Source organism: Hippopotamus amphibius, chromosome 1 (genome assembly GCF_030028045.1).
Source record: "Hippopotamus amphibius kiboko isolate mHipAmp2 chromosome 1, mHipAmp2.hap2, whole genome shotgun sequence".
Taxonomy (NCBI): Eukaryota; Metazoa; Chordata; class Mammalia; order Artiodactyla; family Hippopotamidae; genus Hippopotamus; species Hippopotamus amphibius.
In genome coordinates this window covers 13,134,003-13,151,507 of record NC_080186.1, presented here as the reverse complement: position 1 = coordinate 13,151,507, position 17,505 = coordinate 13,134,003, and the positions used below count along the sequence as shown (strand labels likewise).

The 17,505-nt window shown below is 57.9% G+C and overlaps 1 protein-coding gene across 12 annotated transcripts in view; it reads right to left on the bottom strand.

Moving 5' to 3' along the window:
* ARHGEF10L (Rho guanine nucleotide exchange factor 10 like) overlaps positions 1-17,505 on the bottom strand; it is a 159,885-nt gene that overhangs the window by 48,309 nt on the left and 94,071 nt on the right. For all 12 annotated transcript variants that reach the window (XM_057697827.1, XM_057697814.1, XM_057697820.1 and 9 more), the window contains 8 exons: positions 16,369-16,485; positions 15,139-15,231; positions 14,239-14,412; positions 10,091-10,236; positions 7,872-8,053; positions 4,539-4,654; positions 3,932-4,059; positions 2,451-2,551 (listed from right to left, as the gene is read on the bottom strand). In XM_057697827.1, coding sequence (XP_057553810.1) covers positions 2,451-2,551; positions 3,932-4,059; positions 4,539-4,654; positions 7,872-8,053; positions 10,091-10,236; positions 14,239-14,412; positions 15,139-15,231; positions 16,369-16,485 — 1,057 coding nt within the window. The remainder of the gene's footprint in view (positions 1-2,450; positions 2,552-3,931; positions 4,060-4,538; positions 4,655-7,871; positions 8,054-10,090; positions 10,237-14,238; positions 14,413-15,138; positions 15,232-16,368; positions 16,486-17,505) is intronic.

Genomic DNA, 17,505 nt, shown 5'->3' with positions numbered 1-17,505 from the left:
AGTGGCCACACTGGGATGTAAACTGGGTCCCCAGATTCTCCAGGACTCCTGTCCTTCCCAGGGGCAGAACTGACGCCCCATCCCAGATCCCAGGCACCCCCAGCTCCAGCCCTCTCCTTCTCAATCGTTAGTGGATTATGATCCCGGCACACTGGAGTCAGGGAGAGAGGAAGATACAGAAAAAAAAATTAAAGGAATAACATCCTTTGCGAATAAATGTTTTTAACATATTCTATTTCTAACGGGCTCATATTATTTTCCACCCCCCGCACCAGGCACTGCAGATAAAAAAAACAAACTGGCAAAATAAAAGAAACAAATTATTCAAGCCCCAGGGGAACTCAGGCATTCAAATAAGATTTCAAATGACTCTCTTTCTATTAAAACTTTTGCTGCAGTGAAGCCGTGTGGAGATAAGACAGCCAAGCATCTTCACAGGCTGCCGAGGATGGAGACGTTCACATCAGTCAGCTCCTCTCCCACCAACGCCAAGGCCCACTCGACAAAGCATCTGGGCTTCAAACAGAAAATGCACCTGCCTTTAGCAGGTGTACTAACAGGGCTCAGGTGCTTGCCCTAGACACACTGCTCCACGGGCCGGGGGAGAAAGGGGAGCTTGTGACCCGAGGCCCAGCAGGCAGGCCACCTTAGCCACTCCTCGGCCAGAATCCCCACAGTTCTCTGCCAGGGCCGGGGCAGCCTCTGCTTAAAACCCTTCCTTCACCCTCTGCGGGCCTCCTGGTCACCCAGAAACATCCAGCCAAGGCCTGTGCAGTGTCAGCACCAGATCCAAGAAGGGGCTGGCTGAGCAGAAGGCTCTGACCCCAGCTCCTCCAAAGCCACAACCTCTTTCCCATTCCCTCTGCGATCTCCACATGGCTCTCTCAGCGCAGCAGCCAGGATGACCCACTTAAATAGAAATCAGGTTGCGCCGCTGTCCGGCTCCCAGCGCTGCAACGAACAGCCCCTACACATCCAGAACGAGCTCCGCACACCTCACCCTGGTCTTCTGGAAAACCTGCCCCCCACTTCCTACCACATCCTACAATTCACCAGCACTGGCCACCTCAGGACCTTTGCACCTGCTGTTTCAAAGCCTGTATCACTTTACCCAGACCTGTGCGCAGCTTCAGATGTCACCTCCTCAGAGGCCCTCCCTGACAGCAGTCCTGACCCCCCGGCTCAGTGCCAGTCACGATTCCAGCTCTACCCCCTCACGGCACTGACCCTTCCCTGTTGATTTGCTCCTCGTGTAAATCTCCGCCCACCTCTCCTAAACCGTAAATTCCTTGAGAACAGCAACCTTTCTGTTTTTGTCACTGTTCTTTTCCCCTATGGCTAAAATTACTGTAGAGACTCAATACATAGCTTTTTAATCGATGAAAGCCATTGACGAAGGTCCTGATTCCTTTTCGGAAATATTTAAAAATCTACTGGAAATATGTACTTATTGAGAAAAAGATCACGCCAGAAACAAAAACCAAAAAATAAAACAAAACCCCAGAAATCACTGCCATTGACTGGAATCAGCAAATGGGGATTCTAGTACGCTGCAGTGGATGGTGGCTCTGACAGGCAAGAAACTAGGCCTGTTGTCATTCAAAAGAAGCACAAAGTAATTATAATGTAACGAATGTGGTTTGGCAGACAGAGGCTCACCAACTTGAGGAAGCAGAATGGACAGGGATTGAGAGTGGGCTCTGGGGGCCAGCTGCCCAGGTTCCAAACCCCTTCCTGCTGTGTGATCTCAGGCAAGTCGCTGCACCTCTCTGGGCCTCAGACTCCTCCACTGAACAAAGGGGTTCATAACAGACTTACCTGTTAGAGTTACTGTGAATGTGAAATGAAAGAGATGTGTGTAAAATGCTTAGGAAAATGCTTGCCACACAGGCAGCACTCTATAAATAGGAATGTCCAGTATTTATCAGTATTACTAGGGGGTGCTTAGGAGAAAAGAATTATAAAGAGGCCTTTGGTTGAGAACTAGTTTAGTTTGACCTGCATCATTCTTTCTGTAACAGTTTTATTGAGATATAATTCAGCCATCATAAAACCCACCCCTTTAAAGAGTACATTTCACTGGTTTCTAGTATGCTTGCAGACTTGGGCAACCATCACCACTATCTAATTTGAGAACATTTCCATCACTCTCATCGAAAGAAGCTTCAGTGGTGACTCTCCCTTCCCTCCTCCTCCCAGGCCTCTGGCAATCACGAGTTTATTTTCTATCGACTCCCACCAGTTTACAGATGGGGAAACGGAGGCTCAGTAAGGGGAAATGACGTGTCCAAAGTCACTAAGCAGGGCCTCTGGCCCCAGTCGTTTCTCTGCTGCACCACCTCCCTCCACTCACAGGCCTCCCTGCCCCCCAAGACGGGACATCTCCCACGTGCTCACATACACACCCCAAACCTCCCTTTTCACACTCCTGACCCTAGGGCTTTACTCACGGAGTCCGATCTTGGCCAAGTGCAACCTGTTGACCCAGGAGATCTTGCTCAGGGGGTTGGGGGTGATGAAAACCACCATGAAGCTGATGGGGCGGCCGGACCTGGGGTGAGAGGGCAGGAGCGTGAGCGCCAGAACGGGGCCCGGCTCCCCTGGGAGGCACCCAGCTCTCCCCCCAACCACCAGCTCTGGAGATAGAGCACGGGGTCTACACAGAGCATCAACGCGTGGACTCGTGGCCAGAGAGGCCAGTGGCCTGGCAAAGCCTCAGTCCCCTGGGGAGGAGTCCCTCCACCCACCACGGCCTCCAGGGGGTGGGAGGTAACTCCCAGAGCGACCAGGCCACACCCCCCAGCCCAGCCCAGGCACCTCGGCCTAGGTGCCTAGCAAGGTCACAGGGGTGTCCGGCCCTCTGCAGGCTGAGACTTGAGAGGCCCTCCAGGGCCCCACCCGGTCAGCCTTCCACAGGCCCCACGAGACCCCTGCACACGCCTGACCCGCAGCCTCTGACTCGAGTCTGTTCCCAGCACCTGGCACAGGGCACTTGCTCCGTAAATGTCTGCTGAACAGACACATGAATGAATGAAGAAATGAATGAGTGGGGGTGTGTACAGGCTTGGGGTAGCCAGCGGTCACTGTTGTCACCACACTGTCCTCTCACCTTAGAGCATCAGGGGTCCCTTCACTGTTCTCTGGGGCCTGTCTCCCCTCTATGGGCCATCCCAGCCCCCGGGAGGTGGGCAGGCCCAGTGTCACAAACACTCCACAGCGCACGGGGAGGAAGAGGCGCAGAGAGGGAGAGAGCCGCCCAGCGGGGCGCCGTGAGCCACTGTGCCGGTCCCAGGCTGCCGACTCTCAGACTCCAGTCCTGGGCCTGCATCCTGGCTCCTGGCCCTGCCTCAAACCACAGCGCTCCAACCTCCCCTTCCCTGCAGCCGCCGTGCCTGTAACACTGTCCCCCACCTGCTCCTTCCCAACCCAGGAGCTCAGCGCCTGGGCTCTGAGCCCCTTACTGTGCCAGCCTGGGCTCCGCAGTCAGACTCCTCAGAAGCCAGCTCTGCCTCCTACTTCTGAGCCTCACTTTCCTCATCTGTAGAGTGGGGATGAGACAGATCGCTTTCCCCAACTCTGCATCAAGTCCACACACATCAGCTGCAGGTCTGCTGGGCAAGAGCTCCTGTGCGGGCACGCGGGCGGAGGCTGGGTCCGTGAGAGGAGACCCAGGGCCTGGTCCCAGGGGACGGCACAGTCTGCCAATGGATGGCAGGGTGTCCGAGTAGCCTAAGAGAGGACAGGCTCACCCCAGGTACGAGTAGGTCGTTTGTTCGTTCATTCATTCGTTCATTCATTTGACCACAAGCCCCCGCTCTGTGCCAAATGCCGTGCTGGGCACGGCCCACGATGCATGCACAGCCACGCCCGCCCACGGCAGCGGCAAGCAGGCCGGTCCTGCCGCCCCCTCCAAGGCCCCTCCTCCTCTCACTTGTCGGGCTTCCCAGGCAGCAGGAGCCGGAGGCGACACTTGTTGGCGGAGTGGATCTCCTCCTCCTTCACCCGCAGGAGCCTCTGCAAGGCCAGGCACCAGTCCTGAGCCACAGTCATGTTCAGGTTCTAGGGTCAAGGAGGCCAAGGAGGTCACCACACAGCCCACTGGCTCCCCGAAAGCCACCCCAGGTCCCAGAGCAGTCAGGCCACCCCAGGGGGAGAGAAGCGACTCACTCAGCCACAAGCGGGCGGGGGCCGACTCCCCGGGCTCCAGGCCTTGGTTCAGGCCACCCCCCACCCCGCACCCCTCCTTTGAGAGGGACATAACCTCCCAAGCCAGCCTCCTCTCCAGCCTGGGATGAGGCTCGGAAGGGGCTACAGGACAGACCAGATACTAAGCAGAGGACAACAGAAAAACAAAAAACGCCCACAGCCGGGCCCTGCTCAACTCGAACCAGAGCTTCAACCCAAACCGGAGGCTGCACACCAGACTTCCAGGCAGCGACAGCGGCTTTAGCTGGTACTGCTGCTAGGGGGAGCCCAGAGGCCAGGGCACATCGGGGGACCGGGCGGGAGAGGTACCTGCCCAGGCCGGCGCCGGGTACCTGGTAGGTGCCGTGCAGTGTGCTGACGAGGAGGGTGATCTGCTCCACCACGGCCAGGTCCTTCTGCAGGTCCTGCAACTCCTGGAAGAGGCGCGGGGGCCCGAGGTACACCTTATCTGGGCAGAGAGAGACCCTACTCAGCCTCAGAGATGGGGAAGGCGCCAATAAGCTCCCAAGCAGGCGTTCACTGCAAAGAAGAAGAGCTGTCGCCCTGGGGATATGGCACTAGAGATACAGAGGGAAACGTTACCAGGCTCTCGTCTACTAGCGGGGACAAATCCAATCACGGTAAAGTCTAGTGCTAGGATCTGGGCCACACTCAGTCTGTACGAAGGGTCACAGGAGACCAGAAGACTGAGAACCAACTGTGCCCAGAAGACACGAGGAGGCTTCATAGGCCCAGGAGAGTGGTGGGCACTGCCAAAAAGGAAAACAGGTGCAAAGGCACTGTGGCATAAGGAAGCCCGTGAACAGTAAGTTGTCCGAAGATGTACTAAGAACCTACTATATGGCAGGTTCTATCCTATGTGCTGGAGAGACAGCTGCAAATGAGACAGACAGGGTCCCTGTTCTTATGGAGCTTATAACCTGCTCAGGGTGGGGGAGGAGTTAATTAACAACTGCAGATGATGGGAGGTTCTGGGGAAAAAGCTATCAGGGCAAAGGGACAGAGATGGCATGGGGGAGAGGGCACCCAGGTCTCTGGTGATGATACAGATGTAGCGTCAGGGATGTGGGCGGAGGGCAGCAAGAAACAGAGGGCCCAGCAGGACTGGATGGGGAGCTCCCTGAATGCCAGGCTAGGGAATGTGGGCCGTGTTCTCTACACCATGGTTACTCAAGCTGGGGTCTTGCAGAATCCCAGGGAGGGGCAGAGGCACTTAATTTGGATTTTCATCTAGATGATTATCTAAAAAACAGATGCACATCCTCAGTCACCTGGATATAATAACTTTAAAGCCACATCCTGGATTCCCTGGCGGTTCAGTGGTTAAGACACAGGTTTGATCCCTGGTTGGGGAATTAAGATCCCATATGTGGTGTGGTATGGGGAAGGGAAGGGAAGGGAAGGGAAGGGAAGGGAAGGGAAGGGAGGGGAGGGGAGGGGAGGGGAGGGGGGGAGGGGAGGGGAGGGGAGGGGAGGGGAGGGGGGAGGGGAGGGGAGGGGAGGGGAGGGGGGAGGGGGGGAGGGGAGGGGAGGGAAGGGGAGGGGAGGGGAGGGGAGGGGAGGGGAGGGGAGGGGAGGGGAGGGGAGGGGAGGGAAGGGAAGGGAAGGGAAGGGAAGGGAAGGGAAGGAAAGGAAAAGGAAAAAAGAAAGCCACATGCATGGTATCAGGGCTTCCATGGACTTTGGTACGAAGTGATGGTCACCAGACAATGAACAGGAAGCAAGGTGGGTATGGCGGTAAGAGACACGCTCACATCAAATGAAGGGCAAAGAAGGGCTCTGCAGTGACCCAAATGGGGTGAGCTGGTGGGAAATGGGGACCACCGCGAGGCACCTTGGGGTACAGGCGCAGAGAACTCAGAAGAGCCTGCCCTGCAAGAGGGCCACATCCACATTGAGAGGATTTGTTTCCCGCAAAACAACATCATCCATCACATTAAATTAATGCTGTTAATTTGAATTTTATTGTTTTGCAGCTTCATTTTTATTCCATTTGTGATTCTGTTTTGGTTTTATGGTAGTTCAAGAGACATAAGCATAAGGAGTTTATTATACCTACTCTTATATTTGCACAGATTTGAATAACAATATAATAAAAAATCATTCGAGGCCAACTAGGGTTCAACAAGGATTTCCTTTTTCCGCTTTGAAGGGGGTCTGGCAGCCTGGTACTCTACTTTTTTATTTTTTCTACTTTCTGAGAAATCTGGCCACAAATAAAACACCGGCTGAAGGAGGGGTCCCAGAGCAAGAGCCCAAGTGGTCGGGGGAGAGTGCAGCGCAGCCAGGGCTGAAGGAGGCCAGGAGCCCCTCCCAGGGGGCTTCTGTGAACAGAGAGCCAGGAATGCAAAACAGCCCCCCTGCCTCGCAGACCTGGGGAGGGGGACACAGCACCTGACGTGGGCACAGCCCTCCAAGGGCGAGCATGTGTGGTGAGTCCCTCCCTCAGAGCCATCTCCCGGGTCAGGGATGGACGGAGCTGGCCGGTGGGGACAGGGGACAGCCAAGTGCCTTCCTGCTGGCCACGCAGGTACCTCCTTCATTCACTCTCAGCAAGTATCTGCTAACACCCACCCCGCACCAGGCTCCAGAGGGCTACAGTCACACCAAGCGGAGAGACTACAGCAACCAGACCATCACCATAAAGGTGAAAACACAACCAGGCCTTGAGAGCACAGGACGGGGACCGGGCCAGCCTGAAGGAATCAAGAAGGGCTTCTCTGAGGAAGTGTCACCTGAGCTAAGATGAGTAGGGCAGATAGAAACAGGATGGCAGGAGAACACTCTGGAGAAGGACAGAGGCCAGAGAAGGCCCTGGGGCAAGAGGGGGCTCAGCCCGCTGGGAACAGAGAGGCCAGGGCAGCCAAGCCCATAGAGTGAGGGGGGCGGGGGGAGCCACGGTGGTGGTAGGGGGTGGACCCCCAGGATAGGCCTGTGAGCCTGAGCGAGAACGTGGAACTTCACCCCGAGAACAGTGGGAAGCCCCCGGCAGATTTCGGGTGGAGGGTGACACACAGTTTTGATGTGCACTCTGAAGAGTCTGCTTGAGGAGGGTGGAGGACAGGACAGGACAGGAAAGGGCAAAGGGGAGGAAAGGGCAGCCGCCAGGAAGTTCCCGCAGCAGCACCGTGGAGATGGAGAGAACGGGGCACGTGGGGGAGCCTGCCACCCCGAGTTCTCCTTGTCCTGACACCTGAGGGGACAGTCAGGATGGGGGGAGGAGGATCCAGGCAGAGCCAGGCAGCCCTGAGCCTGGGCCCTGCGGGTTGCAGGGACAGGGTGAGTGTCACCAGGGCCCCTGACTGTACAGACGGGAGAACTGGGGTCCCCCCCAGGGAGGCAGGCGATGGCCAGGCAGGCACAGGAGGTCACACTTTCAGATCCAAGGTCCCTGCATGTGCGTGCATGTGTGTACACGTGTATGCATGTGTATGTGCATGCGAGCGAGGGTGTACAGGGCTGGGGTGGGTGGGAACCGTAGGGCCCGGTCCAGCGTGTAGGGTGGAGGTGTGACCGCGTAGGGCGTGCATTTGCACACTCAGGTTAGGACGTGGGGTGTGTTTGTGTACAGTTATGTTCAGCAGGAAAAGTCTCTGGGCCAAGTGCCCATGGGCCTGCGGGCCAAGACGGGCGGGTGCTCCCTGGGTGGCGGGGCTGGTACTCACTCTGGGCCTGGCCCACGGCCGAGGCCTTCTTGGCACCGGCGTGCTGGATGAGCACGTTGTCCTTGTCGTAGGAGCTGCCCTGCTGGCCCACCTCCACCACCTGCACCTGGGGCAGCGCCGTGTTCCACTTCACCACGTACTTGGGCCCCAGGGGCACCAGGCTGCTGATCTCCAGCTGGCCCCTGCCGGGATGAGAGGACACAGCCCTGGAGAGCCCGCAGCGCCCCGCCCCAGGGCCAGCCCAGAGCCGCTCCTCAGCAGTCAGCTCAGCCAGGCACCTCACAGCACAAGCACAAGCCCTCAGGCCAAAACCAAGCCAGGCGGAGCGGGCAGCCGAGGAGGAGGCAAAAGCTTCAGAGTGTCCAGGCTCCAGCCCCAGGTCCAGAATCACACGCCCACCCAAAGCCCTGGAGCCCCTACCTGTGGTTGGCAGGCCTGAGGGAAAAGACAAGAAGGGTCGTTATTGCTACTGAGTGATTTCTGCAGGTACCAAGGCCCCCTGGGGGCCAGCCACTGGGCTGGGCCTGGCATCGGCAGAGGGGACCTCATGGAGGGCCTTCTCCCTGGGCTGGGCGCTAGCCCCTTTCATCCCCCCCCCATTCCCACAGTGGCCCTGCTAGGACGCTTGTGTTATTCCGGGACAGGATACGATGCTCAGACAGGTCACGTGATTCACCCTAAGTCAGCCAAGATGATCCCCCCAAACTGGGCCACTAACACCACCATCACAGGTTCACATCGTGCTAGGCTCCACGCAACAGGAGGGCGGAGAGGGTGCAGGTCAGATCCCTGGCACCTGCACAGAGCCCAGGATTAAATGGGACTTAAAAATTACAGTGCTTGAATGAGGGAGGGAAGGAGGGAGGGAGTGAACAAATGAATGAATGAATGAGTCAGCCGCCAGCACCTTCAGCACCGCCGCACTGATCTAGGACAGAGGCTTCCTTGCCTGAGGTCCCTACCAGGGCCGGGCCCTGCCCAGACCTGTGAACTGGCACCAAGTAAAGGCTCAATAAACGTCTGACGGGTTAACAGACCAATGGACGAGTGGGTGGAGGCTGAGTGTGGGAGTCCCCAGACACCCCTGCCTGCTCCCTGCCTTCCAGGACGCACGATCCACAACCTCAGCTAATCCCCAAATCTGTTTGGTGGCCCGGCACAGGAAAGCTCAGCTGACTCCGGGTGCAGAGCCTAAATCCTGCTCCACAGGCGCCCCCTCTGCCCCATGTGCGCTCCAGCCAGGCGGTGCGAGCGCCAGGCCAGGGGTAACACCCGACCAGGGATGACTGTTTTCCCTTGTGGGTCTGGGTCGTTGCTGCCGTTCTGTTGTTTTGGTGGCTTTGGAAAGAGCTACCAAATACTGGGAACTGAGATTCTCCTCCACTCGAGTGGCTTCGAGTCTGGCTGGAAAGTTCCCAGTTGGCCTTCATTTGGTAAAGGGTGACAATCCCCGATGCCCACAGGACCAAGTAGTGGACGGGGTGACTCTGGCTAGGTGAGAGCCCCAGTAAAGAATTCATGCAACCCAGCTGCAGGCCCATGTGGCCCCGGGCAGTGTGGGCCCAGAACGTGGGATCTTCACATGTTCAAGAGAAGCCAGATGTCTCAATCTTTGTGTGAATTCCCCGTAAGGAGCCAAACATAAGATTTCTGGAGGCTAGTGCAACCCACGGGCTATGAGTTTGCAGACTTTGGTCTAAAGAATCACCCTCGCCCCACTGCAGGGCTCCAACTCCAATCCAGACTCCAGGGTGCAGCCTGGCAGCGTCGCTCTGGGCATTTCTACAACCTCTGACCCAGAACCAGGAAACCAGGCTCCTGCAGGGAGTAGGAGGGAAGGCAAACACTCACACTGAGAAACACTGGCATCTGGCCGAAGGAAAATCTATCTGACTGAAAGCAGCAGGGACTTGGGATTTGGGCTGGACACAGGGAAGAATCTCTTGAATTTCAAAGTGGTCAGAACTCAGGAGACTGTTCAGCCCCGATGGCAGAGTTCCAGAACAGCCCACCCTGGGCAGCAGACAGCTGTTTGCCCTCAATGACCTCTGCAGGTGCTTCCTAGCTCTGGGGACCGGGGACAGAGCAGGCACAAAGGGATGGAAGGGGAAGTCAAGACGTCGGGGGCCTCAGCTGACCTCACACAGGCCCCCAGCTGTGACGGACTGGGACACGACACGGGGGGTCCCCAGGGAGGGGTGACGGCCAGGCCCGCTTACTTGAAGTTGATGTTGGCGCAGACCAGCATGTCGTTGAGCAGGAAGACCCTGCGCTCCTTGGACTTGATCAGCTGCCCACGATCACCGTACACGGTCTCCGTCAGCGTCTCACACAGGAGCAGCTGTCGCTGGCCTGAGGTCAGAAGCTGGGGGAGGGGACAGAGCAAGATCAACAGCAGCATCGCACACAGGACATCACTGTGCCAAAGACCCAGGATTCTTCCTCCGCATACAAAGGGGATCGTGACTGGAGAGGCGGAAGATGAGGCAGGCCCACGCCCTCCATCCCCAGCGATCAAGAGGCACTGACCGCCCGCCCCGCCCAGCGCCCAGCACCCCTGCCCAGGTGAGCCAGCCACTGCCAGCCCGTCCCTCTGTCACTGCCAGCGGCACAGCTCCGGAGCCACAGACCCGTGCTCTGACCCTGGCTCCTGGAGCGCCAGCTTCGAAGCCCTCTGGCAGGTACCATGTCACCTCTCCACACCTCAGCTTCCTCAGCTGTCAGGTGGGTGATACCTCCACTGCTCACATCACCAAGGCAATGCGTGACCGGGCCTGACTACATGATCCGCAGAGCCCAGTGCAGGAGGAAAACGCGGTGCTCACTCAAAATCATCCAGAGTTTCAAGATGGCGATAGCAGAGCATTAATGTGGGGCCCTTCTGGGTGCCTGCCCTGTGTGACGGCACAGGCCACACACCCAAGGAGCTGGCCCTGCAGTGGGACACCCTGAAGATGGCCACTGTCGCCACCACTGCCACTGTCCATGTGGCCTCATGCAGGGAGACTCCTGGCCTGCAGGCAGGTCCTGTCCTTGACCCTGACCTGTTGAATAGCTTCAGCCACTAGCCTCGTGGAAGGCCTCCTGCTGGGGCTGGGACAGATCTGCTGGTTGACAAGGCAACCCTCTGATGAGGCCAAAGACCTTCAAGCCTCCAGCATCCGAGCAGGCACCTGCCCATCTCAGGCTGGACACCAAGAACGCTGCCAGCACCGGACCACCATCAGACCCAGGGACCTGCTGGGGACACATCTCTTTACTAACTAAGGATTTTGAGGGGAGGAAAAGGAGTATTCAGCAGAATTCATTCTCAAAGCCCGTGATTCTGATAACAACAGCTAGCCACACCCCCTCCTCCCCATCCTCACGAGGAAAAGGGCGGATTATTCCAAAGCCTCTCCTGGGGAGAACGTCCTGCCATTCTGTGAAGAGCCATGTCTCTCCAGGCAACACAAAAGCCCGAGCAGCTCCACCTGCTGCTAAATGCCCACCTCTCATTTAATCGGCTCAGGGCTCCCAGGCCTCCCCATTCCCGGACAAGGGGACGGAGATTCCAGAGGTAAAGTGACTTGCTGAGACCAAGGCCGGCTGAGCGGCAGGGCAGGACGGAGCCAGGCCACATGCGCTGTCCCCAGCACAGGGCAGCCGGCCGCATACCCTCTGGCTCCTGACTGGGGGCGAGAGGAGTCAGGGAAAGCCCGCTGCTCCCAACACACAGACAAAAATCTCAGGGTCCCCCAGGGATCCCCCAATGACTGCTAAGGCTGGGCTCCCCCACCCCACGACTTCCACCACCACGCTGAGCATCAGCCCGGCTGTGAGAACACAGCTGAGACCCTGAAGACGGCTGCCTGGCCCCGCAGAAGATGGCTGTGTGTGCCGCGACCCAAAACAGGAGAGGAAAGTCCCCTGGCCTCCGACAACCATCCCCCTGCCACTTAAGCAGACAAAAAAAAAGACAAAAGAAAACTCAGATATTGCACAAACAGCCCCCTGCAGCCAGGTCCTGAGCAGACACATTTTGAAACAGCCGACACGGTTCCGCTTCGGGCGCACCCAGTTTCATTTCCACTTCTCTCTGGGTGATGGGCGGCAAGAGGGAAATCACTGCGCTGGCCTCAGAACTGGCCGAGACTGCCCCGGGGGGCCCTGGCAGGGGAAGGCGCGGTGTGCGGCCACCACCACACTCTCCACGACACCATCCCACATGCGTCCAACACGCCCACTTGACAGGTGGGGAAACTGAGGCTCGGGGCTGTTCGTTCCTTGCCCAACACCCAAAAGGTCCCCCTGACCTCCAGCCAGCAACCACTGCTCCTCACAGCCTGGGTGCCCCCACCCCCCAGCGGACAGAGCAGAAGGGAACAGACAGCTCTTCCCAGAGCAAGTGCTAAGGAGAACGGGTTCCTTCTCCTGAGTGATCTCACAGATGTGTGAGCTGAAGCAAGAGAAACCCTCTTGGGTACAGAAAAGGAGCTTAAAAGGAGACAGAAGAAGATACTTCCCAAGTACAAAGACCATCACACACTAGCATGGTGGCCATGGCTGGGCTGAAGTCTTTTTCCCCCGAGAGACATTTCCAAATAGAAAGCTTGGGACTTCCCTTGTGGTCCAGTGGCTAAGACTCTGTACTCCCAATGCAGGGGGCCCGGGTTTGATCCCTGGTCAGGGAACTGGATCCCACATGCCACAACTAAAGATCCCTCTTGCCGCAACTAAAGATCCCACATGCCACAACGAAGCTCCCGTGTGCCGCAACTAAGACCCAGCACAGCCAAATAAATAAATAAATACTCTTTTTTAAAAAATAAAAGACTGTGTGGGACTGGCTGGGGAAATCCTGCCTGGAGAAGGGAGGGGGGAATGACACGTACCCCTAAGGCCCACCCTGAGCAATCCTGGATGGGGATACATCCCCTGCCCCATCTTTTCTCCCCAGCTCTAGCCTCCTGGAACAGGTGAAGCAAAGCCAGATGCCTGCAGGGCCAGAAGTAACCTCAGTGGGAAGACCTGGATGGGGACCGAGGGGGCATGGGCAGCTGCTCCTCAGGTGACCAGTGGCCCAGCGTGTCAGCTCTTTCAACCCTTCGGGAAGATACACGAGTCTAAATGTTGTGGGACGTTTCTCCGTTTCTAAATGTTGGCGACGAATTTCATTTTCTTAAAAACAATACTATGTGGGCCTAAATATGCATGTGCAGCCTGAATTTCGCCTGAGGTGGAAGAGTCTTAAGATGTAGGACCCTGAAGCTTAGAAATGCAAGGGACCCTGCTGGTTATCTTGTCCCGACCCTGCTCTGCAGGCCTGTGGTGAAGATCAAAGACAAGACAGTTAGACAGCATCACATACTATGAAGTGCGGGCCACGTGGGAAGGGCCGTGGTGCTCATGGTGACGCTTCCCAAACATTAGAAAGTTCCACCCTGTGTGGCTGAAATCTCATTGGCCTTACTCACTGGCTTTAGTTCTGCTTTTGGGGCCACAGAGCCAGGAGGCTCCCAGTTTTCCCCTGTGACCCTACACGACGTCCCTTCTCCAAAGAACAGCTTGTTCTCACCAACGGCCCTGGGGTGGGGTCACCTCACCCCGAACCATCGGGGCCAAACCCCACCCTCCGGTGGGTGAAAGAAGGTGGGGCCCGGGTGTGGGACCTCCCAGATGCAGCTGCAGCTCTTGTGACAAGCTGCTAGGGAAACAGAGGACTGAAGTTCACCGACAGGTACTCTGGGAGGTGACTGATTTTTTTGTACCAACTTTGTGTTTTAAAAACAGGGTTCTCTAATAGACTCATTTGAAAGTTCTTCAAGATTTTTTTGTTTGTTTGCTAGAATGTTCCTAAGTTGCAATCCCAAAACGTGGCATGAATTTTTCGTTTTTCTTCTAAAAAAATAACGCTAATAACAACAACGGCGACCTTGCCTTAAGGACTCTGGGTCTGCCACTTTGCCAACTCCCTCATTTGCCTCACAGACGTCCTGAGGGTCAGGGACCATCGAACTCTTCCCGTTTCAGAGGAAGCAACTGAGGTTCAGAGAGGTTGGGTGACTCCCCTGAGGCCACACAGTAAGCACCAGTGGCAAAATCTGGATTCAAACCCAGGCTCTGACTCCACGGCCCACTCATTTAAGCACAGTCCTAGGCTATCATTTCTGACGTCTTTACTGGCAATTATACTGATGGATAAAAGCAGTTTTTATCCTAAAATCATATGAGTAGCAACGAATGCAGGGGTCCAGCCAAGGTAAGGTCTGCGGGCTCTGAGAGAAGCGAGGAATCCCCTCCCTCACAGAACACTGCCACCTGGGGCTGCCGAAGGGCGGGAGCCAGAGCGACACGTGCCGCAGGCTGCAGGGCAGGACACACGCACCTTGTTCAGGCTACTGCGGTCGCTGACGCTCTTGGTCAGCTGCTGGATCTCGGCCACCTGGTCAGCCAGCCGCTTCTGCTCGTTGAGCTTCTCGGCCAGTGTCTCCAGCTCCGTGAGCGCCAGCTGCAGCGAGAGCCTGTCCGGGTGGCCCCTGGGGGTGTTCTTCAGCATGTCCTGCCGGGGCGCAGAGGGAGCCAGGACTGAGACCCCTGCCCCAGCAGCCCCTCCCCTGGCTGGGGTCACAGCCTCAGCCCCCACACTTGGTCCTGAGAAGGGTCCAGCCTGTAGCCTAGACAGGCGGGGCCTGACATAGAGCAAGGCCTCAAGAAACAGCTGGTGAATGAAAAACTAAAACAAAATAACTGTGTGGACCAGTCCCTGATTCACTGAGAGCCTGTACGCTGAGAGGAGACCCCCTCCTGCAGCTGGCTGCTCTGAGGACAGAAAGGAAGCCCTGCTGGGGCCCTCAGGCTGGCAGCCAGCCTCCCCCCAGGGCAGCGCACCCCCTGACTGAGGACCCCCGGCAAGTGGCGGAGGTGCCCCAAGCCCGGGGTGGAGGCGAACGCTCCCTCGGGAAGCCTGAAGAGCCAAGATCAGAGCATCCACGGGGTGTCTCCTCCCTCCCGCAGGCGCCGGGATTCCGCTTGCTTTCCTGCGACCCGGGCTAATGTCATCACCCATCACCAGGTTCCCACCAGGGGTCGGGAAAGTAAGCTCGATGGGCTCCACCCCAGGAGTGGGGAGAGAGGGGCCGGGGGCGGAGGCCCTGCCCACCGTGCACAGATGCGTGGGGTGTGGGTGACAGATGAGAAGCCACGCCTCCTGCCCCAACCCCACGAGGCTCGCACCAGCCCACGTCGCGCCCTGTGGGCCGGTGGCCGCCGGAACCCCCCGCGGTACCTGAAGCAGGAGGATGAACTGCGGGAACCTCTGGATGGGCTTCACCATCAGCCCGTAGAGCGTGACGCGGTCGGGGCTACACACCTGCCGCCGCTGTAGGAGACGAGGGGGAACCGTTCCCTCAGCTTCCGCGGCAAGCGCCCAGCGCCCCTGCACAGCCCCTCACCCTGGGGAGCCTAGAGCATCATGTTAAGGTCTCTGGACTAAAAGCATAACTAGGACATTTCAGCAATTTATGCAAGAGGTCAGGCCACCATAAGTAGCTGAGACAACCATTTTCTCCACCTAAACTAAAGGAGACGTGCCCGGGCTGGGGAGACGGGCAGGCACAGGTGGGTCCTTACCGTCCTACCTCTCACTTCCGTCTCCACCACTCCATCCACACACCTGTTACCTTGACCCGGGCCCTCAGCCCCTGCAACCCAGGCTGCTGCCACAGCTTCCCCACTGGCTTCCGCTTCCATCTGCCTCCACCCGAAACTTCAGTGACTCCCTGCTGCCTGAAATACGACATCCTAGTCCCTGGGCCTGGAGGCCCGCATCTGCCCAAACTGAGTTTGGCCGCTCTGGGCTTCTCTCCCGGGCATCCAGTGCTCCCAGGATCCAAACAGACTTGCCTCTGACCTTTGCCCCACTACCCTTGCACCTGGAACATCCTCTCCTCCGTCTCCCGTTTCAACCCCACTGTCCCCCCCCCAACACCCATGTCAGATGGCACCCCGACCTTCAGGGATCAGGGCTGTGGGTTCCTCCACCGGGTGGCACGCTCCCTGTGGCGGGGTCTCCATCTGACTCACCTGACTGTGCACCAAGGAAATGGGGGTGGGGGACCTGGCCCCACAGCTACACAAGGCCTTTGTCCTTTAAACTCTACTCTCCCACGTGATCCCCGAAGCACCACTTTAAGGAAAGGAATCACCCAGCCACAAGCTAAGCTACACCAAGCCCAGCCCACCATCAGCAAGATGTCACAGGCCTCCCCTTCAACCCATCAAAACTCCAGGATCCCAAGTGGCTTACAGACACTTTAATTCTTTTTCACCATCCTCTTGGGGCAGGGGGAGAGGCTCATTTTCTTCCCATGGGACTGGGGGTGCCCCAAAGGAAAGAAGAGAGATGCCTGGGCCAAAGAAATGATGCTACAGCGACCCCTCCCTCCTGAGAAAGCTCCCTGCCCCCCACCAAGGCGGGGGCTCCATTGACGGGGCCCCAGACCACCCTCAGGCCCACCTTGAGGAACTCGAGGAAGGCGGGTTTGGTGAGACAGGCCTTCTTGATGATGGACATGGCGTTGGTGAAGTTGTTCACATAGTCGCTGTACACGTCTAGCACCATGGACTTGGAGAACTGAAACAGGCGTGGGCATGGCCCGGGAGGGTCACATCCATGCAAGGGGGAGGGCGGCCGGCACCCCCACCCTCACTGCGGGCCATAATCCTCCTCTGCCCGGAGGATTGCAGCTAGCCTTGAGGTCAGGAAACCTGTCACCCGGTGAGGGGAGGGGACAGGGCTCAGAGAGGCGTAGAGACACCGAGGTCACAGGGAGGTAGAGGTGGTGCTCAGGAGAGCCCAGGGACGCCCCTCGTCCCCTAGCACAGCAGCCCTGCCCGCAGGCGAAGGGGGGTGTGACGGCCCTTTGCTACATGCACTTCCTCACACCCCCGGCCCCCCACCCTCAAGGATGAGGCCCCTGACCTGAGCCCCATGCATACACGACCAGGCTGTCAAATTTATTGAGCGCTGGGGTTTTCAAAACAATACTTTTTGCATTTTAGCAGAATCCAATTACCTAAAATAGATCAAAGCGGGTTCCGCCAACCTGACCACCTCTCACCTCAGGAATCTCTCTGGGGTCCACAGACTTCAGTGTCAAATACCCCAAGTCCAGCGCACCCTTTCCTTCAGATGGGGACCTGAGCCTGGAGTGGGCCCTGGAGCTGCCCAAGGTTGCACCGCTGAGCTGGGACCAGGCCAGGTCTCCAGAAGCAGGACCCAGCGGGCTGGCCCCGCACCCTGTGGCATCCTCTAGGGTCAGGGCTGTGCTCTGTGCGCCTCTCACAGCGGTCCCTCCGCGCGTGCTCGGCAGGGGGCCTTGAGAGCAGCCAGTGGCTGCCCACCGTGGCCAGTGTCCTGGAGGCACTGCCACCTGGGCAAGGCCAGAACAGTGACCGGGCGCCATGCTGGTGCATATCTCCAAGGACACGCTGCAAGGTGTCACGGCCACCCCAGCTTAGGCCAGGCCGACACAGGCTCTGCCACCCTCTGATCCTGCTGGCTTGAACGAGGGGACCAGGTGGAGGCAGGAGGCCGGCCCGGAGGACATCCAGGTCAGGGCCACGGTTTGCCCCTTGGCAGGCCGGAGAAAGA